General features: G+C 48.1%; 1 protein-coding gene across 2 annotated transcripts in view; it reads left to right on the top strand.

Annotated features, from left to right (window-relative positions):
- The first annotated feature begins 8780 nt into the window (after nucleotides 1-8780).
- The window catches only part of Asator (tau-tubulin kinase asator), a 198981-nt gene continuing 183367 nt past the window's right edge, over nucleotides 8781-24394 (top strand). For both annotated transcript variants that reach the window (XM_089555291.1, XM_089555290.1), the window contains exon 1: nucleotides 8781-9712. In XM_089555291.1, the coding sequence (XP_089411417.1) occupies nucleotides 9705-9712 (8 nt within the window). In that variant the 5' untranslated portion in view covers nucleotides 8781-9704. The remainder of the gene's footprint in view (nucleotides 9713-24394) is intronic.

Here is a 24394-nt window from a genome sequence, read left to right as displayed (position 1 = left end):
TCATATCGGTTTGTTAGGCTCTGATTGTATAAGCACAACCTCGGTGCGCTTACTTGAAAAAGAATTTGCTTTTTTAGGTCGTCCACGATAGATGAGATTTCTTGTCTTTGTCTGTTTTGCTCAGTGATCAGTGATGATGCTGTTGCACATGCTCTGCTGCCCTTGCTAGGACCATGTATTTTCCAATAAACTTCAGTTGTTAGTCCAGTCGTTGTGGTGTGTACACTCTTCTTGTCCGTCGTCTTGTGTGACTGGTTTTTTTCCGCTTACAATGTACCAACTGGCCCGCATTTCAACCCTTCTAAACCACACAGTTTACACCACATTAAAGAGCATCAGTCAGTAGGATTGGTACGAAGAAAAATACGATTTATAACAATACAAATAATAGAATCCCGAGAACTTTCCCTTGACGCGGACACCTGTGCAAACAACGACTTCCCCCGAATTCTGTCGCCTTTGTTTCCTTAATTAATGTACTTTTTATCCACGCTATGACGTACTGAAGAAAAACAGCTGAGCTCGAGACAAGGACACAACGAAGACGACAACGCATGCGCCCTTGAACGTCAGCGCGTGTCGAGTTTGCGAGCCGAAGATAGACTGCTCTTCCGCACGCCCAGCAATCAGGCCGTGCGTGGCGACGGAGGAGCCCTCTCTTGTCAGTTAAGGTAACTAACTAGGGAGCGCATGTGTGGTCGTCTTCGTTGTGTCCTTGTCTCGAGCGCTGCAGTTGTTTCACCATGAGCAACCAACTCGCGCAAACATCCACCCTATGACATATTGTTAATATTATACGACGATGATGTTTCTCGCGACTTGGTAAAAACGTACTCTAGCCAAAGGTTGTACAAAAGTTAAACACGATTGATGTTTCAGCGCCAATACGGGTGCCTTGATCACAGTGGAGCGAATGGCGGGAAGGTGCAATGTAAAGAGGCGATATTTTTTTAAAGCAGCGGATGTTTGTCTCTGGGAGATTGCCTCGTGTCGAATTAATCGTATCTGGAGTTGCCTGCAAAAAATGCTTCTGAAACACTGCCGGGAGCTCTTCTGATATCACTAAACACGCAATCATGAAAAATTCTTTTGTCGAATACACAGGCGATGTCATGAACGAGTCCATTTGAATCAGTTTCACAAGAGAAGTGACTTTCAAATTCGGGCTTTCTCTAGTTGTTTCCTAACGAAAGCTTAATGAAAGGATAAAAAAACAAACTACCGAGGCACGCGGGCGATTTCTTTTTATGAGGGTGATCACAGCGTATGAAAATTTCTCAGCAAGATGAGTTGTTGGGCAAGTAGGTTAATTATAGCGCAAGATGGGTTGTGCAAAAGTGATTGCGCTTGCCCCGTCTTCTTTCATGCGATTGACCCTTTTGGGCAACCCATCTTTCAGCGATAAAAATGGCTGTGGGTTGCTAAACTAAATAGTTTGTAAATTATGGTTTTTGAAAGGCGTCTGCAAGAACTGCTTAGCACAAAAGAATTTTGACCGGACTTTTTCGAACGAGATGTCCAAGGTAACCATTTTGTTGCGTAGCATACTGCGACCTGTTCTGGCCAGAAATCAATCACTGACAACAATAGAGATTAGGCCAAGTGCCCATTTTGTGCTATTTCTAGCTTATCTACAAAAACTCCTCCGCATTACTCTCGGTACTTTTTCTAGCAAACAATTATTAACGAGACATCATAGGAGGTTATTAAAAAAGTAATCACCAGTTGCATTTATTTTCGTTCAAATCGCAACAGCCAAGTGCTACATATTAACCGTAAATATCTCGCGATACCAGCGCTCAGTCGTTGAGCACCAGTCGCTCGTTGGGGTGTCTGGCGCACAGAAGCCACAAAGCTATATGCACAGTGCATGTGTCGTGTTGGGGTTTATGGCACATGAGCGGACTATCATATGCACGCTACATAAAGCTGACTAGCATAAATGTGGATGCAGATAGCGGATACTCATTGAAACGGCTTATGGTGTTCATGCGTGCTGCACTTTGCATGGTGTAAGCGTATCCCAAGAAGCCTGCAACTCGGCTTCCTTCAGATTTGAGCACTCACCGCGCTCAAATCGCTCATACGTACACGCCTTCCAGAGTATGGACGCAACCGATGTCATGGTTACGCTTACTTCCTGCATGCGCACTTCACGATTTTGTTGCCATGGTTGCAGGAAATAACACACGTCCTGTGTAGTTTTTTCCGGAGAGCCTTGTCATCGCAGTCATCCGTAGTATTGCCATAGAGCGGTACGGCAATGGTACGGATCTCAGTCTGCGCTTGCACTCGCACAGCGTATGTTTTATTATCCTTCCATCGGCATCCTTCCAGTGCACAATGGCACATAACTTTCCTTCCCTCGTCCTCTCGCTTTGCCCTCTCCAAGGGTAGGGTAGCCGCAAGGATATTGTGCCTGGAAACGACACTGACCAGCCTTACCGTTGTGTGTTACGCTTAAAACTACCCTTTTATCGCGTTAGTACAGTTGGGAAAGGCCAAGAATGGAATGAGTACTTTACACCGCGTTCGTGATTCGTGTCGGACGTTCGTCAGGTGTCATACCTGTAGCTACGAATGGCTACCATTTGCAATAATATACGCTGGGCTAAATGAAGTCGATGTCTGAACCTCACATCGAGTCGCAGAATAGGAGGCTGAAACAGCTTTTCAGGCAGACTTTCCTGAATTCATTTGGATTACTTTTGGCTTCAATTCATTTGCTTTGAACTTTTGTGATATCTTTCCATAAATACCTTCCATGCCTTTGTATCAGGGGAACATTACACCACAGAGGCAAATATCATATCTTGTTGTGAAGATGGCGGAGAGCAGTGACAAAAGTCAATGTCTGATGTGGCACTGGTGGAATTTTTTTTTCCATTGCGCGAATAAACAACGGGCCGCTTTCTGTTTCACTTGGCCTCGAGCGCGCAAGTCTTGACGGTGCCGTAAGGAGGCCTTCGGCGCTGGCCCAATTTAGATGTTGACTTCGCGCAGACTGGGCCAGCTTGGCTGAGGGGAGAGCGGGGTGGTGCGCGAAATATTGACGTCTTTCTTTCTCTCGAGTGACGTCCGCGCCGGGAACCCCCGCTCAGATCGCGCCCCGATACTTGAGAAGTGGGGCGCAGCGATGCGTCGCACTGGCTGCAAGCAGACCGCGCCGGTCGTCTTCGAGGAAAGCTGCACACTACGCGCGGCCGATTCGCAAAGGCCTTGACAGGGTCAGCATTTCATTGAAGCACTGGCGTAATCTTAAGCAAGAAACCTTTAGCGGGCGTCACTAGTGTGTGGTCGATTTGACTGCTGTTCTTGCGGGCCAGTTGGTTCATTTAATTAAAAGGTAGGTTCATTTAATTAAAAAAAAAGACACTAGCTGTGCCTGTGGTGTCGTTTTCGTTCCTATGCCTTCTGTCCATGTATTATTCGCGCAGTCGCATCTTTCAAAGAGATTAAGCTGCGACGGCCGCTAATTATTTAGCACTTTCTTGCTTTCGCTATTCCATGCCACTCTTTATAATGCACCCCCGCGTGCACTTTCTCTCCGTCTTTCTGTTTTGAGTAGGAAGTCCTACCAGACTCCGCACTGGCAAAATTTCTGAAAACCGACGTGGGCGCTTCTGCACGCTCCCTTTCTGCACGCGGTGCTAGAAAACGGAGAAGCGTGCCGCAGTTTTATGTTCGTTGTTGACACCTGATAAGTTACGTGAAGGAATGGCGTCCCTGCCCTTCCGTGCCTTTAGGGATAGGCGGTAGTTAATAAGGCTCGAATTTCGGCCTGCGTAATTATTATTTGCCTAGAAATCCATGCTATCCTGGGCGAGTATAAAAAAAAAACTGAGCATTTTGATTTTAACGAATGTAGCAGCAAAGCTGCAGCCACTGTTTAAAACCATCGCAGACTGTTCTACTCACAGTAACCTGAACAAAATGCCTAAGACCGCGTGTAGCGGGCCTACAGGAATAGGAATCCAACTGAAAGCCACGCTTCTGAATTTTGTTTAACATCGTGCACGTAGTGAGCCATTGTTCTCACAACTACGAGACCTTCTTAATCCTCAGTTCTACCGTAAGATTAGTTATTCGCTTGCAAGGATTCTGTCAGCGAAGAATGGAAGTATGGGCGAGTTGGTACTGATTCATAATTTTTGCAACATCAACGAGGACAATGAGCTGAACTTACAACTCTGTTTCATTGGAAAAAACACGCATCTTTGTACACCATCCAGGAATCTACGAACGTGCACAACGTCAGTAAAAGCTTCACACCTAAACGTGCCCATCACAGACAGAATCACCAGAAATCAAAGGTGCATTCCCTGAGGCATTATCCACTATGTAGCAGGCTCATTTCCTGAGCTGTGATAGCTATAGAGATGCACCCCTGACACACAGCCATTTTTCTCTCTAATGATGTGCAGTGCCTCAACCCTAGTGCACATGTCCAATACAACACATCTGTGTCTGCAGAAAATGAACTGCACTGGCACGTGAGGCAGTGCTTGGCTAAATTAGTGTCCATCTTTCCTAATGAGTTGGCTTGTTCCATTTGTTTCACATTAGCACATCGGCCAGTCTGGGCTATGTAGGTGCGGCCACAGGAAAGAGGTATTTGATAAAGTACGCCCTTGCTACACGGAACGTATTCCTCTACATGTTTTACATGACATCTGTTCCTCCTGTGTCCTTCGCATTTCCTTTGAACGGCCGCCCCTATCCTTTCTAGTTTGTTAGAGGCGTAAAAAGAACAACATCCACACCGTGCTTAGTCCCCATTCTCTTTAGCCTGTGTGATAGGGCCTGTACATATGGTATGACAACCACTTGCTTGCGTTCTTTTGACGCACTTCGCCGTTCCAAGCCATGCTCCGATAACTTCAATGTGCGGATGACTTTGTCTGCGCTCGACACAAGAACAGAATCGGGATAGCCCGCTTCTTTGCACCTCTTAACTTGTGTTGCCAGGCTGCTTCCCATTTGGTGAGGACAGGACCTCTTCACGGCCACGGTTAAACAGCTTTTTTCTATCCCCGTTTTTACCAGCTTTGAGTGGAATGACTTATAGTTCAATAGCGGCTTTTCGCTTCTAGGGGAATACTGCCAGCAAATGTGGCTCGCGTGATAGGCATGTGATATATGTGATAGGCAAGTTTTAGTGTGACACTTTTACTTACGTTGCGTATGTTCGTAGATTCCTGGATTGTACAAAAAAATGCGTTTTTTTCCAATAAATCAGAGTTGTAAGTTCAGCGCCGTCTTTGTGTCACTCTTTGCTCGTTGTCCTCGTTGTGTAGCGCTGTTGCAAAAATTATGAATTCTGTCGGCGCCGTGATGAGCATAAGTGGGTAAACGCCCTCATTTGCTCCCTCACCAATAATTCCTTAGCTCTCTCTCACTCTCAGCCGCACTTTGGAAAACTTTCTGGCCTCCTTCGCCCTCACAATCATCATTTTTAAAATTGGAGTCGTATTTTACTATAGCCGATAAATTCCGATGTTACTTAGTGGCACTATAGGTACAAATTATTGTTCATTGCGTCCGCTTTCAGCTGTGTCCAGCCGCATGGATCACTTAACCTTAGGACGCCAGAGTTCTCACTTGCCAGGAATGGTCGAAAGAAATAACAGAGGTACTGCGCTCATGCTGTGCCGATCGCTGGCGATAGCCTGGCCAAACAATCGGGCCCGTGAAAAGCCCGGGATACTTCTCACGCCGCCGTTAGTAGCCAATCGTAAGCAAGTGACGGGTGATTTTCAGGCTCAAAATTCTCCCAGCAGCCAGTGGAAAAGACACTGCCCCAATTAGTTGAGTAATCCTGGCCATCGACGCACACGCCACATCTTTGTAGTATGTACTAAACAAGACAAAGAAAAAACAAAGAACCCGACGTAACTCCATACGAGTGGCACTTGTTCCCAAAGGTAAGCCGAAAAAAGAAAACGTCTGTAAGCATGCACCATTCCAGAAAAATCGAAGGCGCGAAGAGCAAAAGAAATCCGTGAGCTCAGCGGACGCAAACCGAAAACGAACACGCGCCAAGCAGAGCGCAGACTCGGGAAGCGGAGGTGGGAGGGGGGGGGGGCTACAAAAGCCGGGAGAAAACAGGGGCTAAGGCAGTAATGGTACAAATCCATCCGGGAAAGGGCGGTTGATGAAGCGGCAAAACAATGAAACGGGAACGAAAACTATAGGGAGGCGGGGAGAACAACCCCAGAAGAAAACAACCCTGGAAAGGCAAGAAAGTGGACGACTGAGGCCATCGAAAGAGGACAAAAAAGTAGCACGGAAGACGAGTAGAAGAGAAGAAAGCCTATGTTCGACGATAACCCCGTTAGCAGAAAGGTACACCTTTTCTCCTTCGGTGAAGGTAATCGAAGGGGCGTTCACGAAGTGGTCTTTGGCGCTGTAAATTTTGAATGCATTTATAATTTCCTTAATCAGTCGGTTGCCGCTTTCTCTGATTTTGCAGCAGCTTCCGAAGAATTACAGGCAGTCCGAAGCCATGCAGTGGACGGTGAGGTGGCGAGAAATCACTTTCTCCACTCGAAAGTTGGTAACAACAGCGCGTCGTAAGACGGGACAAATAAGAAACACACGACGACACGAGCGCTGACTATCAAATGTTTATTGCTTGCCGATGCCACGTATAAATACAGGAAACGCTAGCATGAAGCACAAAGGAGGAACCAGGTCAACTGATACCTACAGACAAAACTCAGCTCTTTTCTCGTTGCCATCTAGCTAGAAACGCGAGCTCCTTTCCTGATAGTGCCAATGATGCCACGCTCCAACAGCTATTGCCTACGCGTGCAATATTCATAGCCACGATAATCTCCCTATCCTGTTTGTCTTTGTGGCGGTTGATAAAATGTCTGGGTTTAGATACGGGCACTCGTGGCCTTGGACGGCCGCGCTGCCCAGATTAGGTCTCGCATTGACGACAGTGCGGGCATCATGGCTCGGTTTGCTCTCATTAATATGGTAGTTGTGTTCCTTTAACGTGCTGTTAACGCCTCTGCCTGTCTCCCCAGTACACTCAAGGCGACAAGACAACGGTACGCGCTAAACAACACCCTCATCACAAATGACAAAAAGATTTTCATGGTCAACTTTCCATTTTTTTTTTATCTAAGCCAGCGCACGGATTTTCCTTTTTGCAGACAATAGATAATTTGGTGCGTGCCGAAAGCACTACTTCAGCGCCTGCTCGTTTTCCAACACACTTTTGGTTATGAGAAGTCTGGTGAATGCGAGGGATTACAGCTACTTCCCTGCTATCCTGCTGCCCCCTTGTATCTGCCTGCTTGTCCGATCGCCGTGTTTTAGAGCGCAGCTCTTTGGCGCCCGTTCCTGCGTTTCGCGGCGTCGCCGTGGTCCCTCGTAACCAGCTCCGCAGGCGCGGCAGCGCGCTGCTCTAGCTGCGCGCGCTCCTGGCGCCATCTCTCGCACGCCCAAGCCGAAACGCATAGCCGCCGCCGTTCGCCACTGTTTCTGCTTCAGGCGAAGGCATTATTTCCCGCTGTTAGAAAAGCCATTGAGGTGACTCAGGAATTGCCAGTTACCACTTGCACTGTCGTATGCTCCTTCAGTGCAATGAGGAGAGTGAAAACCTCGCTACGCTCAGTAATGACAAATGGCAGGTTGGACGGCCTTTGTATGATGAGGGTGCATCGAAAGCGTGTAATGAACCACAAGGATGATTTTACCACCACTGTCAACACGCTCTTTCCCAGAACACCCGAGACGTCTGTAGCTGCTATTCAAGGAAGATTGACGGATTGCAGTTACATTCTAGCGAACGTATTGTGTTGTGCGCTGGTCTTGAGTTCGCGTCAGTCGAGAACCCACGCGCAGCGAGTATGAACATTCTTCTTCACAAAGTGATAGCAACTTTTTGTATTTAGCTTATTAAGTTTGATTCTTTGTTCACTACTAAAATCCAATGTATATTCTCAAAACCTAGGGCTAATTTGTCTATTCTAACTTTTGTTTCATGTGCGTAGTCCAGATCCCAAAGAGTGGCTTTTTGGTGAAAACATACCGCCTCCCCTATCCCCGGCCATCCGATGCCGCACCCCCCCCCGCCCCCCGTCCTCATGCTGAATGTTCTGCGGACGCCCTTGGCCATGTGCGATCAAGTGCGTTCAAGTGATGACGGAACTAACACCAGGAAACGCGTCGGAGGTTTAGCTGCTGTTAACTTCAGGTAACCAAGACCAAGTGGAGATCGGAAAGACTGGCAAAAAAAAACCATCCCTGAAATGAGCGTCCTTGCACTACCCAGACGTACCAGTTTTGAGCCTTTCATGTCTGATTCGAGCGGCAGGTCGTCGTCTCCGAATATGCACGGTGCGAATGACATCAAACGAAAGGACACTGCATCCGCCTGCTTGTCAGAAGAAAACGCATGCAGCGCGGGTGAACGTCTGTCTTCCCGGACGTCCTCGCCGCTCCAGCGGCGCTTGCGTTGAAAGGAACCTCGAAGGCCGCGCAAGTCGAGGGAGCGGACACCGAAAGGCGGCGGATGGGGAGGTCTGTCTGTGCGGCACTTTCAGGAAGCCCCGTCGCCCGGCCAAGAAGGGGCCAGGTCCGAAGGGGAGTGGAAGGTGCCGTTCGGTTCGCGCTGCGGCCATTTTTAGCGACGCGCCGCTTTCTGGTCTCCCCTCACTCCCACTACCCCCCGCCGACTCTCCAGCCGAGCTCCTGGCCGACCCTCGGTTCGGCGCGTTTGGGGCAGCGTGCAAAAAGTCAGCTGACGCTCGCCTGCGGCTCCCGAGCCGCGGGGTCCGTCAGTCGTCGACCCTGCCTGCGAGCGAACCCTCTCCTCTTCGGCCAGACACGGCCGCCCTCTCCTGAGAAGCTCGAACAGCTCGCGAGTCGGACCAACGCCGCCAAGGGAGCCGTAGCGCCGGAGTCGTCTTACACGTTGCACCGCAGTTTCGCCACGAAGCCTCCAGCGGTCACCTGCGAGTGTACTGCAGACCCCCGCCTCACCTCAGCGCCAACGCATGTGGGACTTGTCTGTGAGAGCGCCTGCATGGCGGCGGACGGAGCGCAGTGCTGTGACCGAAAGTGTTCCCCAACAAAGTTCACCAAGCTCTAGTGCGTGACGTGGCGACAATAGTGTCAATCCCTTGCAGCTTCCACATCTTGTTTCGGCTACCGACACTGCCAAATCGTGCCACTGTCGTGGCCTCACCTTGTGGAAGCCCCACTGCCGTCCGATAAGAAGACGTTTTTTTCTATAAAAAGTGTATTTCGTGACAACGGTTCCATTGCTCTAAGAGTGACACACGTCGTTTGATCTCATCGACTCGGGCCAGTGCTCTTCTCCCTAAGCTGCTTTGGGCAGTGCCGACCTCCGATGGACCCAAGTCGGTGTTTCTTGCGGCTCCTCCGAAGTGAGTGCTCGTGACCACCTGTCTTGTCGGTGCCAAGGGGTTGCGACGGATCCGGCTGGCCGCGCCGCTGCAGAGGCGGCGGTTTCTCGGGGCTTCCTCCTCGCTCGGGAGAAGTGTCTAGCCGGCCTCGTGGCTACCCCGTGCGTGGCTACCCCGTGGGTGCGGCGCCGCCATTGCCCAGCCGTGCCAGTGCGACCGTCGGAAGCGCCCTGGCGCTCCAGGCATACCAGGTGCCGGAGCCCGGGCCTGCAGCAGCAGCAGCAGGATTGTCCTCCTGACGTGGCGCCAGCCCAGGGCAGAATGAAGCTGTGAGTGGATCTGCACTTCATTCCTGCTTTTCTCGAGCAATCGGTGCCCGCCTCTCTGCTCCACATATCACTCATAGCCGAACCTTTTATCGTACATCTTTAAAATTTGTCTCGCGTTTTGGGCTAAAACACACTTAACGCTTTTTTTATATAGCGCGAGATACAGGCCTGGACAAGGTACTCATCATGACCCAGACAAACTGATCAGGTACTTTCCACGTCGAAAATAACTGCATGCTGCCTATGTGTGGCGGCAGATTCATATCCATCTACACCTGTGGCCCGTTCCCCACCCGCTCGCGAGTTATCTTTAGAGGATAGCTACCACGCTATCGGCTCTTACTTTTTTCCTCCCATACGCGAACCACTGCGCAAGATAGCCGATGGGTGTTATCTGGTAGAGCGCCAAAAAAAAAAAAAGAAAAGGAAAGAAGGCATCATTAAAAGTTGACGGATCGCATGCCGCTAACATTTAGCACAGGGGAAAATTCCTGATTGCGTCCAGTGCCAAAACGATGTTGACTAGCTTCTTTTGCCTCGTTGAGCAGTCAATAGATACGCAGAAACGTAGCGTGCTGCGAAAGGCGCTGCATATGTGACTGGCAATAACCCAGAAATGGCAAAATAAAGTAAGCACTTAGTAAGTAAGCAGTTAGAACGTGTACGCCTACCAGCTAATGGAGAATCATAAGCGCTTGCAGAACCTGTACTTTTTTGTTCAGTGCACCGACATTAGTTTTTTCCTGCAAACTTGCTCCGCTCCCTACCAAGCGAGAATCAAGAGGTAGAGAGAAGGCAAGCGTCAAGATGTAGGGAAAGACCGCTGCCTATTCAATGCGCCATCCTCGAATAACAAGATGGAAATGGTAGCACGTGCCAAGAGAAACGGTGCGAAAACAAGCCTGGCACCGTCTGTGCATACTCGCGGCGCGGTCTCTCCTGCGTAATTTCCAGCTTCTCTTTTGTGCCCTTCTCCCTTGTTATACGTCGCCGATGGGGATCGTCGAGGAATCGATGTTAGGCGCCTACTGCAGCAAATCGAAACGATAACTGGCGCCGGCGCGCAATGATATCTTCCGCACAGTTCGCTCCGCTTTGATTTCGGAGCGAGGAATGTCGGTATTTCTCCGCTACTCTTTACACTCTAGGCACCTGTGACGCAACTGTGCCCCACGACGCTGCCCCAGGTGAGTTGAGGCCAAACGCGCAGAAGTTGCTTCAAATTTATCGAAGGTAGTGCCTGGCAATTGTTATCGCGTATTTGGTCGCAGTAAGCTGCAGCTAAAGCGATGCAGAATGTGCAAAATGTAGACGAGAATTTCAATGTTTTAATATTTTTTTATTCGCGTGGTACTGCGGACCTTAGAGGGCCCAAACAGGGTCTGCGATAAATAGAATCAAAAAAATTCTGAACGCCGAAACAACACATGAATCTTTGGAGGCCATCCATGATAAATTGGATACGCTAGCGCAGCTCGAGGTGAGGGTTAAAGATGCTGAAGAAAAAATAACGCACCTGCAAAACAGCTTGATTAGTCTGGAACGTAAAGTAGATGATCTTGAAAACAGAAGCAGGCGGTCGAACTTAATCATATATGGCTTAACTGAACATGAAGATGAGACAACCGAAAGCCCAGAAAAAGAAGTAACTGATAGCATCCCTCAAGGCAAACTTGGCGTGACAACCTCTGAGATTGAAAGAATACATCGCTTGGGCGCAAAGAGGGAAAACAAAACGCGTCCTATCATCTTCAAACTACTCGATCGCAGAGATAAAACAAAGATTTTGAGCAACTGTTCGAAGATAAAATGTTCATACTTTTCGGTCAGCGAAGACTTTTCCCAGCGAGTACGCAACATAAGAAAAAAGCTTTGGGATAGCTGCAAGGCTAATCGAGACAAGCATGACAAAGTTTTCTCGTGTACGACAAGGTTAAGATTAATGGCCAGCTGTTCTCGTGGAATGCTACGAAAGAAGAAAAAGTAGCCGTATCAAAAAACACGCTCGATCACAGCACCGACCGAGGAAGGATCGATTCAGACGACTAGTTATAGCAAACTTAAACGCTAGGAGTACCGTAAATAAATTAGTAGAGCTAGAAACATTTCTTCTTGAATACCATCCGGATGTAGTAACCATTACTGAAACGTGGCTGTCCTCGCATATATCTAATAGTATCTTTCCACCGGGCTATCTTATTTTGCGCAAAGACAGGCATTCTCGTGGCGGTGGAGTCATGATTTTGATTAGGGAGGACATATACACTACGCCCTTACCGGACGTCGATGGCGCAGAGGCACTTTGGTGTAAGATCCTTGTAAATGAAGCTCCGATTTATATTGGCACAATGTATCGTCCTCCAAATAGCAGTGCAGATACCGTACAGTCTTTATCAGAATACATGCAGCGTCACCTTAGCCAATCTAGAAAAATTATTCTTACGGGATATTTTAATCTCCCAAGCATAGCGTGGGAAACTCTGAATAGAGGACCCATTGACCAAACCAGTGCCGACGCGCTTCTTGACGTCGCATTTGCCTTCGGCTTCAAACAAATTGTGCAGGAACCTACCCGTATCACAGACACAAGCCACATTATTCTTGAGTTAAACTTTATAAACAACTGTTTTACTGAGTGTACCTCTTCATATGATGTACTCGAAGGTATATCCGACCACCGGGCAACCATTTGTTCGCTGTCCTTAATTGCCCAGCACGCACGAAAAAAAATAACACAAGCATATGACTGGATTTTTAAAATGCTGATGATGTTGGTGTTCTTGATGTCTTTGATTACTTTTATTCAGATTTTACTGCAATGTACGCCGATCCTTCGGTATCATGTGACGACTTATGGTTGACGTTTAAGCATAAAGTGGAACACTGCATATCACTTTATGTTCCCACAGGAGTAAAAACTGTAAAAAAGTTTAATCCTTGGATTACTCGGGACATCATACATATGAAGCGCAAGCTGTCACGACTGAGGAAACTTAAACGACGTAAATCATTGACAACTTACACTGAACACATTCGGAAACTCTCAAACGATCTAAAGCAAGCAATTAGGACTTCAAAACACAAATATACAAATGTTACCCCCAGCAACTTTATCAAAACCAGTCCTCAAAAATTTCGGAGATATGTGAACTCTAGAAAACACAAACAAAGCCATGTACCTCCGCATGAGTCTTTAAAGATCATTGTTTATTTGAACAAATATAAACGTAATGACTCCCCAACCTAACTCTTAAACAGGGCAAATCTCTCCACTATTAGTAACCACGCCCGAACCTCGCGCCTTAAATTCATCTTTCTCCTCTTAAACGGTGCTCTTAAAATAGATTCTCAACTCTACTTAGTTCCTTCACCAAAACGCAATACCAGAACGAAACACTCACAGCATTTAACAGAGTATAAATTCTATACTGACACCTTTCGTTATTCATTTTTCCCGCAAGCGACTAGGGAATGGAATATGTTACCTGCAAATGTTGTTAGCTCTGAATCTCTGAGTAGTTTTCTTTGTCACCTGTCATAATTGTTTATTTGATCTTTTTAGTAAGGCATTGCTTGTATTTTTCGAAGAAATATTCTTTCACACTGCGCTTTATTTTGTGGTCAATACTGCGTCTTGCATTTTGGAACTGTATCCTATGATTATCCATTTTACAATGTTATTTCAGCTGTGTGAACCTTCCTTGTGATTTTTGTTTGTGACGTACCTAAAAAAATAACGAAAACAAACATGTACCCATTCCTGCATACATACAGCTAGCCTCGAAAGAGGCTAGCTGTATGTTCCAAATAAAATTTAAAAAAAAAATCTAAGTAGCGATACAATTAATTCTCCGCAAATATATAGGGGGCGCACTTATCCCAAATAATATAAAAGCGCGAGCGCTGCGTCGTTGAGGAGCAAAGGGCGCGTGGCATGTTTGTTTTGCTCCTCATCCTGTCAGGGGAGTTGCAGACACTCTGACGTTGAAACAAATAGCGTTTCCGCCTTCCAGTACGAACTCTCTTATTTATTTATTTATTTACAGAATACTGCAGGCCCTTCTGGGCCCTAGCAGGAGGAGCAATACAGTGCAAAATGAATATACAAAATAAAACACTGAAAGAAAATTCGAAACACAAAGCAAATAAGTTAGATGGCGTCAATCTTCTATTTCTTCAATGGAGTCAATGTCACATAGTGCTGTTAAAGGTAAAGCATTCCAATCAGTTACGGTGTGGGGGAAGAAGGAGTATTTAAATAGGTTAGTTCTGGCGGTGAATGGAGTTAGTGAATCAGAGTGGCGATGTCTTGTTGGTCGTGGAGCGGAAAATGGCTTGACGTAGGGATCCGGGCACATTGACAACTTGTTATGTTTGAGAAGGAAAAGAAATTACCGTAGCCGCCTGGTTTTCCTCAACTGACTGATGGCGACTTCAGCGTAGAAGCACTAGCTTATTCAAGACAGAAGAGAGGCAAACATAAATGTGCGCAAAATTTAAGGGCAAAAACGCAATATTTTTCTGCGTCGAAACGCTTCTATCTGGTGACGCTGCATTTCTGTAACTCGAAATGTATCGGTACGCGTAAAGGATACGACGCATACGACGCCCTACACTCGCGTTATATTCCTCCAGCGATCCACTTAAGCAATGGCAAGTAATGCCGAGGCAGAGAGTTATTGGTTGTTAAGGGTAACGTACTGGATTCCAAGAGAACGAAAGCGCAGCACGAGGCGGCATAATATTAGGGTGGCTGCAGGCGGCACAAGACAGCGCTAATTGGAGATGTATGGGTGAGCCTTCGTCCTGCAGTGGGCGTAGTCAGGCTGATGATGATGATGCCGATGGTGATGACGAGCGTCGATCCACCTGTGGATTCAAAGTCATGTAACAAAACGCTTTTTTTTTCGCACGTTATTTTTCTCTGCGCATTGTGCGCAGAGAAGTGGCCTTTCTCTCGACTGTTAATGCTCAAAGAAGCTGTCAAATGTAACCTTGGTTTGCACCTTGAGGGGACGCGAAGCCACTGGGTGTCTCATTTTTTTTTTTTTTTTTGAGAGGACTACTTAAATGTTCTATTAACTCGCCCGCGTGTTGCGAATAAAAAAAAAGGCTGAAAATTGGGCTTCACTATCTTATTACTTTCTCATCGGTGCAGTTAGTGCTTGAAGAGGACTCCTTGATCGCCAACGCATGAGCACTTAAGGCTTCAATTTGGCCGAGTTGGTACTGGATTCGCTATTGAACAGCATGGTAAGACGGGACACTTGTTCTGTTTAATCTATTTTGTGTTTCCCTTCTTCCCGCACTGTTCAACAATGAACGCGTAAGCAGTTAGTCCTGTTAGTGACTGCGACAATGCAACTAGCGTGGAAAGCACAAGGACAGCGACAAAAGGAACCGACGGGACAGCACGCTAGTGCTGATTACGGTCGCGATTTGATTGCGCACTCGGTTCTGTGTGTGCAAGCATGAAATGCCGATTGTGTAAAATGTTTAGCGCAGACACAAAAAGCAAAAAAACGAGCGCGTGTTTGCCGTCATTGTCGGGGTATGCCTCCGTTTGCTCTAAAACTTGTTACAATGTCGGTAAGCCGCAGCTCGCGTCAAAAGAAGTTTTAATCAAGCAAGAACTATCGCGTCTTCATTCAGACATCGCCTTATCAACATTGGCTGCCTTCACATCTCTTCAGAGGACTCATAAGTTCAATAAATGCTGTGTTAGGAATGTTCACAAGGCAGACAACGTTACAGGTGTGGCTGCAGTGTCCATCTTTTTCTGAAGTGGTTTCATTGGAAACGGGTCTTCTGCCCTGCCATAATAGGCCAGAGAATTCAGACCATTGTGCTCGAAAGCTTCTCCAACTTGGATTTAATTTAACTATGTTTGTCTAAAAATTCAATGCTCGTTAACTTTTCGCACAGGGTCATTTGTGGTGAGAATTGCAGTTTCTCTTAGCAAACGTGTTGCCGCTCATTCCTGAAAGGTGGGTATTTTTTTTTTTTCAGTAAGGTTAGCATCTTTAACTTCGTACTCCGAGCTCAGTTGCGACAGATTTAAGGTTGCGATACTTCATGCGAACGCAAAGAGTGACTTTTTTGCGTGGTGTTTGTCATGCAAGGATTTTTTAAGAAGCACAAACGTGCGTAAGGATTCATCGGCTCAGCTCGTGTTCGGCCGCTGCCGGAGTGCGTCGCTGTTTTTCTTCGCTCGGCAGGGGGTCTGGGTTGCACATCCGGCTCTCAGCGCCACCCATCGTTCTTACTTAGAGAAGGTTTACTTGTGACTTTGACACGCACTCACACAGCACACTGCCCTCTCACCACTTTATGTACAGAGGGCAAAACTCTTGTCTAGAACACGTCCTTGGCGTGTTTCGGGGTAAACACGCGATATCTAGCGATAACATTTGGTTAAAAATTATCTAGATGCAAGCATTTGCAGTTAAACTCATAGGATTTTATCGTCATTTTTTGCCTTCCTGGTCGCAGTGGCATTGGGAGCTGTGGAACACCGTTTGGCCGTTCTAGACAAGTGGTTGCCCTCTGTACAAGCACTGCGCGTGGTGGTGTTTCCTACCTGCCTTTGGTTCAGAATAACCTTTTATTAAAGGGGTCTATAAATTGGAAATCAAAGCTTGGCGTGGTCAGTTGGGTGCTGCTTTGTAGACTCAATTGAGCGCTGCGCAGTTTCTGCTATGGTTTACATTGTTTGAATTTCGGGTATTCGCGCGCTTATGAGCGCATAGAGAGTTACGCCTTTAACTCTGTCAACCTAACCCTCCGAGAGAAATTTGGAACCCAAGATCTGGGAAATAAACGCATGCTTCGCGATTTGTGTTTTCTGTTTTCTTGATAGTGTTAATGTTACGAAATTACGCAGACGTCCAGAACCGAAAGGAAAGTCGAGAATTGTGTTACGAACGTCGGCGACCATAGGTACTACCTGTGCTCCCATAATTGCACGCATGAATGGTATAAAGAAGAAAGCTTTCCTTGCGCTATGTACCAGGAATGGTACTATGTACTAGGAATGGATTTATTAAGCGTCTTCATGTCCCCCGAACGGACGCCAGTAAGAAGTCCGCTGCGGATACAGCCCATATGTGACGCCAGACAAGCGCAAATAGTAAGCTGTAGGCGCCGCCTGTAGGATGCGAAGCTGACAACGACGAGCAGCCTGCTTCAGGGGCTGTGATGCTGCTGTCGAAAAACAAAAAAAACTGAAAGCTGGCAGTTGAAAGATTCAGGAAATTCTATCTTAGTCGCTCACACTGAGAGGCGTTTCGAATCATGGGCCCCTGAGTAGAGAGAGACATGCGCGAAATAAATGCCGATAGAAACAAACATAATGAACCGCAGTAGTTTACCTGATCACATGCTAATAGATCACTGTATGAATGACTGAGTCGACCACATAGATAAAGAACACAATTCGGTGGAATGATAGTCATCATATATATTAGCACAGTTTGCTTGAAAAGAGACGTATACAACAGGAAACATGGCATGTCCGTTGCTTCCGCTACGGCGCATTTCGTGTGCCCCTTTGCAGTGGTCCTCTTGCACCACTTGAGGGCGTGGGATCAATTGGGATGCAAAACTGCGGAATAGGGAGACAGCAGCTGCATACGAAAAGCGGAAGCAGCAATGATATTCATTTTGAACGGCGAGAAAAGCAAAAGTGTTATGCACTTACGGGGTCACGCAACGTGGGCACATTTAAATCAGGGAATCGCAGGAAAAACTACAGCCTGCCTTAACCGCTACATTGCCACGTGTGTGTGTCGAATGCAACGCGTTTTGTGACTTTCTCTGTTGGTTTGTCTTATAATAATAACTTGCTTGATAGCCATGCATCGAGTTTTCTTTTCTACTAAAATAGCTGGAGACATCAGCAAATGCACTTATTCAAAGGACGCGAACCTACTGGGCACCATTTGTTTGCCAAGATAGGGAATATTTTATTTTAAAGCGTAGACTTGAGGGGCTCGCATAGCAGGTGCATCACAAATGGCGTCCAGAGTCTCCGCATGATCCGCGGGGCTTCAGCGACTGGGGATAGAGTCGTCCCAAGAGGTGATGGCGCAGTTGGGAATAGAAGACTGATGTGGGCAGGGCGCGATACATTGGCACAGGGAGAATCAGTGAAGAACTTCTGTGAACTGCATTCAACAAGGGCAGTGGCAAGAGCATTGCCAGCAGTACAACGCAAGGATACAAAAGAGTGAACCCCAGGCGGTCGAAATTTCTGGAGCCCTTCACTACGGCGTCCCTCATAGCCTGAGCTGCTTTGGGGCGTTAAACCCCAATAAACCAAACCAAACGAAAGAGTGAGAAACCCGGACTGATAAAACGGACGCGCTGGGGAATGCTTTCGCAGGGCAGGAGCATTCCTGCGTTCTCGGAATAACGAGAAGTGGGAGCAGCAAAGAGTGCAAGGGGGCGATGACAACACCTTCGCAGCTGACGGAGCTCCTGATGGAGCGCCTGCCGGCGTTGTTTTTCACAGGAAGTAAGCGTGGTCGGTGACCTGGTGCTTTGTTTGCCAGCTTAGTGAGTTGTTGTCGGCAGCGCCTCCACGCGCTGCGGATGCAAGAGAAAGAACTCTAGGAACCCCCCCCCCCCCCCCCCCCCCCCCCCGAAGCCAGGGGAAATCGCAGTCGTCGGCACTGCTGTTGTTGATTTCAGAAGAACGGCACTTCTGATCCGGCGGATTCGCGATGCCGCGGCTTTGTTGTCGTGATGTGATGGAGTCATGGTTTCGGAGTCATTCGTTGGCTACGTTTAAGTTCTATTTCAGAAAGAGTTCTGGGAAAATGTGATCTTTTTTTGTGCACCTGAAATCAAGCTAATTGGGGCTTTCGATTCTTTGCTAGGAGGCTTTTCATAGTTTACAGCGTGTTAACGAACAGCACGAAAATTGAATTGCGGCGACAAAACACGTGCCCAGTTCTAACTGGGTTCTCTTGAAAAGAACTCCCAAATATTACTCGTACCAAAAAGCGTGCCTGAAGATTAAAATGCGGATCACCCAGTTGCAGCAAAACAGGAAACTATGAAGCCAATCGGAAAATACGAAATCAGCACCTGAAAGTCATACGAAAAAATGGTCTCCATTCTGATGGGCCTGGCTGACGCGGATGTCGTCATGCTCTTATTCTTTATGGTGATTGCTTCGATCACTGTACTCGTCGCGCAATGACCGTCGGTTCGACGAGCAATATAAGTCCCCGCCTTCGATTTTGGAAGGTGCGGCTGTGAGGAAAACATTGAATCGCTTAAATTATTGTTACAAGATGCGGTCCATAGCCCAAAAAACTGTGGCCATATTCCGCGTCTCACTCTAGTCACATGGTAACTCAGAGTATTTTAATGTGGGCAAATTTCGCTGGCCTGCATTTATTATACTACCTGCAGCGCATCAACCACGGACTGGCTGGAAAAAGGAGACGCACTTGGCACTGAGTTGCAACTTTCTTTCGAAAGTGGTCTCATTTATTCGTCCAAGGGAGGGATCATCTGGTACAGGTCGCAGTAAATTGTCAGAAATTACGCGTCAACGAAAATTGGAGTAAAAGTAGGAGAACCTAAGTAGTTTTAGCAAAAGACACACGAAGAGAACTAAGCGGCGGAACAGGCACAAGCGCCACTTATGCGCTAGGTGTCATCTCGTAGTCGTACGTGCCCACGATCACTTCATTTTGTTTTATATATTTATAAGCCTCGTCTGAACATCTATCGGCTTCTGCTACTGCTGAGGCGTCCTGGGGGTTTCACCGCGGTTAAGAGGGCATGGGTAAAAGCGATGCGTGCCTGTAAAGTCGGCGTCAAGGAGTGGGATCAGCCAGGGAGTAAATTAAGTGCCACGAGGTATTTGCAAGCGGCGCTTTTCCGCAGTGTGTATCTCGAACATTTTGACCTGTGCGCAGGTTTGCGATAAACTGGAGAAATCCCGGGATCTTAAGCAGATTGTTGTCCGAGTTAATTGCGCGAATAATTTTTTTCTCTTCCCATTAGGGTTTGGCGGATCGACAGAAAACGCCTCCCTTTCAGTGGGCACTCGATTTTTAAGTCAGTGCACTGCCCAAAAGTCAGAGCGCGTTTCTCTCTGACGGCTGCAGCCCTTCCGTGCCAGAGACGGGCGTTTCTCAACAGTTCGAGGAAAGCCAAGCTGAGCGCGTCCTTTGCTCAGAAGGAGTCCGGGCATCCCGAGGAAAAGAAAAAAGGCAGTAGAGGCGGTCTCGTAAAAGCGTGAGCGAAGAAGCTCGAGTCCATCCCCGACTGGAGCTGTCGACAGGAGCCGGCCGCGCTCGCTGCTCGATTGACAGAAACAAATGACGCGTCCGCTTTGGAACTGCCCTTGCGACACGGCCGGGCGCTGCTGTTCGTTCACCTCAGGGCGTCTGTGCTGCGCTTTTCGTTTTTCTCTTCTTTTGCTCCTATCTCGCTTTGCGCGGGTATATGTGAACAGAGCTAAAGACCCACACGTGTGTCTCGTATACACTGCCGTCAGGAGTTGGCGACGTGCGATGCAGAAGGCGAACCCAGCAGAGATGCATGCTCACTGAATGAGCAGTGTTTCGAGTTCGTTCGGGCCGCGGCACGTTCCAGGTGCTAGTGTTGGTGAAGCCTGGCTTGTTACAGCATCATAATTATGGCGGGAGAAAGTAGCAATCATCAGTGTTTGATGTTTCGAGATGTGCCAGCTTGAGGGAGCAAAAGTCGTCGATGCCTGTGGTATGCTTCGCTTTGATTACAGTAGTTATGTTATGCTCCGCAACACGCTGAATCGTTTAATACAACTCCGAACATTCTACGCCAAGTGGGTGGTCCAAAATCTCCCGCTGGTCCCACTTCAATGGCCTTTTGTTTCATACTAACGCCACATTGAGTAATGTTGGCCTTGGAGCGAACGTTCTAAAAAACTACGTATTGAATGTGGGCGACATCAGTCGCCGCATTGCATTTTGTGTTCGCCTGAGGGACTGGGTTTTGATTTCCGGCACTCAGGCACTCCGCTAGCTTCCATAAAGTTCGCCTCTGACAGGAAATCACATCATGGTCACATGGGCTGGCGGCCACCGGAACCAGCCAGTCGGCAATCACTGCGGCAAGCCAGACGCGGTTCGCGGAGGGCTGATGCTCTCCGTGGCACCCTAGCTTTGCGTTCGGCTGTCTCTCATTGCTACGCATGCGTACGGCAGAAATAGGCTGCTTGAGATCGAAAACAACGACCTCAAGTTACTGAGGGCTGCCGCAGACTGTAGAACAAGCAGCTGATCATGCTCGCACCAGTATACACCGGTGACGACGATGCGAGCCTGTGCCTTCGGTGCTCAGTGTGCTGTGTAAATTTCGCGAAATCCTCAAAAGCATGCGATCAGCAATCGCAATCTAACGTGTTTCAGTCGACACCTCATCGGAGGGAAAACCTGCCCATGCGTTGCTTATCAAGCGACACGCCGTCTCTTGGGTTATCGCGTGTTTGTTTACTACGCAGTAAGTGTGACTGATATGCCCGGAGACGATCGACCCTGCGTGGTGATTCTCTGCTCTGTCGTTGCGATTTTGTACGCTCGGGAACTACTTCCTATAAGCTGCAATCAGAAAAGAATCGGGATACGTTCCATTAAACTGTAGTGTGTCCAGCAAAACAGCTAAACGGGCGAGCTGGTGGTACATACTGAAAGGCAAACAGCGCAAAGACGAAGACCGCAGCCGAAGAAAGGTAGGACGAGCCCTTACCGCAGATAAATGGCACTGGAATGAAAGGCGCTACCATCAAGCCCTGCGTGTCGGCGCCTCATGTACTGCGTGTGCTTGCATGATGATCAGCCCTGGGAGATATTTAAGCATGAAATGCTTTTAGCTCCCGTTGTCGGCAGTGTGGTGACGTCACGCCGAGACCGAAATCCACTCATCCGGGCTCTGAAACGAGAACATCCGGGCACCGTACGAGACTGCACGAAATTTAACGAGACTCTCTAAGCCCTCCTACGCGACCGGCATGCAAGCGCCGGTTGGTCTCCAAACGAGTCACAAAAAATAACTGCTGCCAGTGCCTTCTCATGTTTGTCAAGATATCAGTCGAGCTGGCGTTTAATAATGCACGGAATTATAATTTCCGATTTCTAATAACGCGTGCAAAAAGCACATACATGCCACAATATTTAAGCATGAAATGCTTTACGGTGCGGTTCGGGTGTCCACCGCGATGACAGAGAATTACTGCTCCATTTCCTGTCCTCAAAAAACGTTGCGTTCAAAGGGCAAGGCATCGCGCCGAACGGTTGGTGGCGTTCCTACCTTCCTGTAAGGTGCGGCTCGGGTGTCCACCGAGATGGCAGAGAATTACTGCGTAATTTCCTTTCCTCAAAAAGCGTCGCGTTCAAAGGACGAGGCATCACGCCGAACGGGTGGTGGCGTTCCGCGGACTGCCTGGCAGCGCTACAACACGCTGTAGCGTTCCACTCCTAAAGGCGAAGCTTAAGCGTCATTAATTAGCAGTTTATTAGTATTTAGTCATTAATCAGTCATTACACACTAATCAGTAATTTGTCATTACTTCGTCATTAATTATGTGTGACGTAATCCAGTGGTAACATCACCAGTGTCACATACGCAAAGTGGTGCTGAAAAACGCTTTCGCCTCCACGCACTTCGGACAGTTTCGAACGCGTTGCATGTAGTACATTCTTGTCAGGCCTGCGTATCATCGTGTCCGCGTGCGCTTCGCATTATGCCCGTAAACATTTCATGCTTACTCTACTCTCGGTTACGCGAGAGGCAGAGTTTTTTTTATATCTTTAATGAGCCCAACACGAGGAGATGCATCTGCACGGTGCTTCTCAGTTATTATCAACATCTGTGGCAGAAGGCCCGTGCATCAATCTGTACAAGTGTTGGCGACGACACAAGCACCACTCGCCTCAATCGGCTGCTACAAGCGACAACGGTGTGGCCACATATGTGCCCGCAGAGATGCATCGATAAATGTGCTCGTGGGGGCTTTTGATAAAGGACATGTGTCAGTCAAGTGTTTCTCAAAGAATATCCGCCTCTGCACTGCGGCGAACGCAATGAAGACCATCCGCTTTCGTATCGGGCTCAACTAACACCTCGCCAAACACGTTCAGCACATGCCCGCGTCTGAGCGCGTACTCGTAGCTGGAATCTGCGGCGGCTCTCGTGAAAGGCCTCGAACACCGTCGCAATATCAGCCGGGCGCAAGAAATTAAGAGCGGAAATATTTCGTGAATCATAAGTATGCGATCGTGATATGACGCGAGAATTTTCGCTTGCGAAGTGGTGAGACGGTAGAAATACGATCGCAGATACGCACGCAAAACATATAAATAAACAGCGAGAAGTACTTTTACAAGCGTCATTGCAGGCGACACAGATTTTCGAACCGTGATCTAGTGGAAACAAGCGCCTCCATCGCATAAATCATCGCATGAAGAACAGCGGTCCTTCTAGACCATATAAAAATGGCAGTGCGAGCTTCCCTCTACCATACCACCTCTCCGTCGTCTGCTAGTTGGCCGAGCGCTGCCAGTTCAAAATCGTCCTGGAGAGTCTGGCTGCCCGCTGGCAGCCCGAAACCGCCCAGCCAGAGAAAAACGAACGCGTTCTGGGCTGCCACTGGAAGTGCGCGCAGCAGCCGGAGAAAATCGAGTGCCTGGCGCCGCGCTCTGGCAGTCCGCAGGCAGTCCGCGGGCAGCCAGAGGCGGATAATCGAAGAGGCCTACTGTTGCTTCATTTGAGATAAGTGTTGAATAAACTTCTCTTTCATGTTTTCTTTGCGAACCGTGGTGGGCAAGAAAGCATTTCTTTAACAATAAGATTGAGAGGTTTGTTCAGTGCCAGTGGACAAGTGCCAGTGTCTTCGAGACAAATCGCCATCCCTTTTCCCACCATCAGAATTGGACACCTGCGCAGAATGAATGGCAAAGTATGCATCGAAATGTGAGACCATTATTGCAGCGTTTTCTTTCTTTAAAAAACAATTCTAGCGAGACTCGCAAAGCCCGTCGCCCGAAACCCTGGTTATGCGAGGCCCGTTAAAACGAGCGTTCGTTGCAAGCTCCGAAAGAGGCCACAGCTAACCTACGCGCTGCACGGTGTCCACGCGGGGCTCGGTGGAAAAACAAAACAAAAAAAAATATCTGCCTCTCCCGTAACCGAGAGTAGAGTAAGCATGAAATGTTTACGGGCCTAATGTCATCTCGGTGGACACCCGAACCGCACCGTACAGGAAGGGAGGAACGCCACCACCCGTTCAGCGCGATGCCTTGTCATTTGAACGCAAGGTTTTTTGTGGAAAGGAAATGGCGCAGTAATTCTCTGCCATCTCGGTGGACACCCGAACCACACCGTAATGGAAGGGAGGAACGCCACCACCCGTTCGGCGCGATGTCTTGCCCTTTGAACGCAGCGCTTCTCCCCCGGGCCCCTGTGCGCCTGCGCGGCTTTGCTTCGATGCGCGAAGCCCCTAAGAGATCACGTTTGACAACGAAGTGTATCACGGCATTTGTGTGCTTTTTGCACGCGTTATTAGAAATCGGAAATTATAATTCCGTGCATTATCAAACGCACAGCGACTGATATCTTGATAAACATTGAGAAGGCACTGGCAGCAGTTATTTTTTGTGACTCCTTTGGAGACCAACCAACGCT

The sequence above is a fragment of the Amblyomma mixtum genome, chromosome 8, assembly GCF_055824585.1.
Source record: "Amblyomma mixtum isolate Tamu chromosome 8, ASM5582458v1, whole genome shotgun sequence".
NCBI lineage: Eukaryota > Metazoa > Arthropoda > Arachnida > Ixodida > Ixodidae > Amblyomma > Amblyomma mixtum.
Note: the sequence above shows the minus strand (reverse complement) of the source record. Positions and strands in the feature narration are given on the sequence as shown.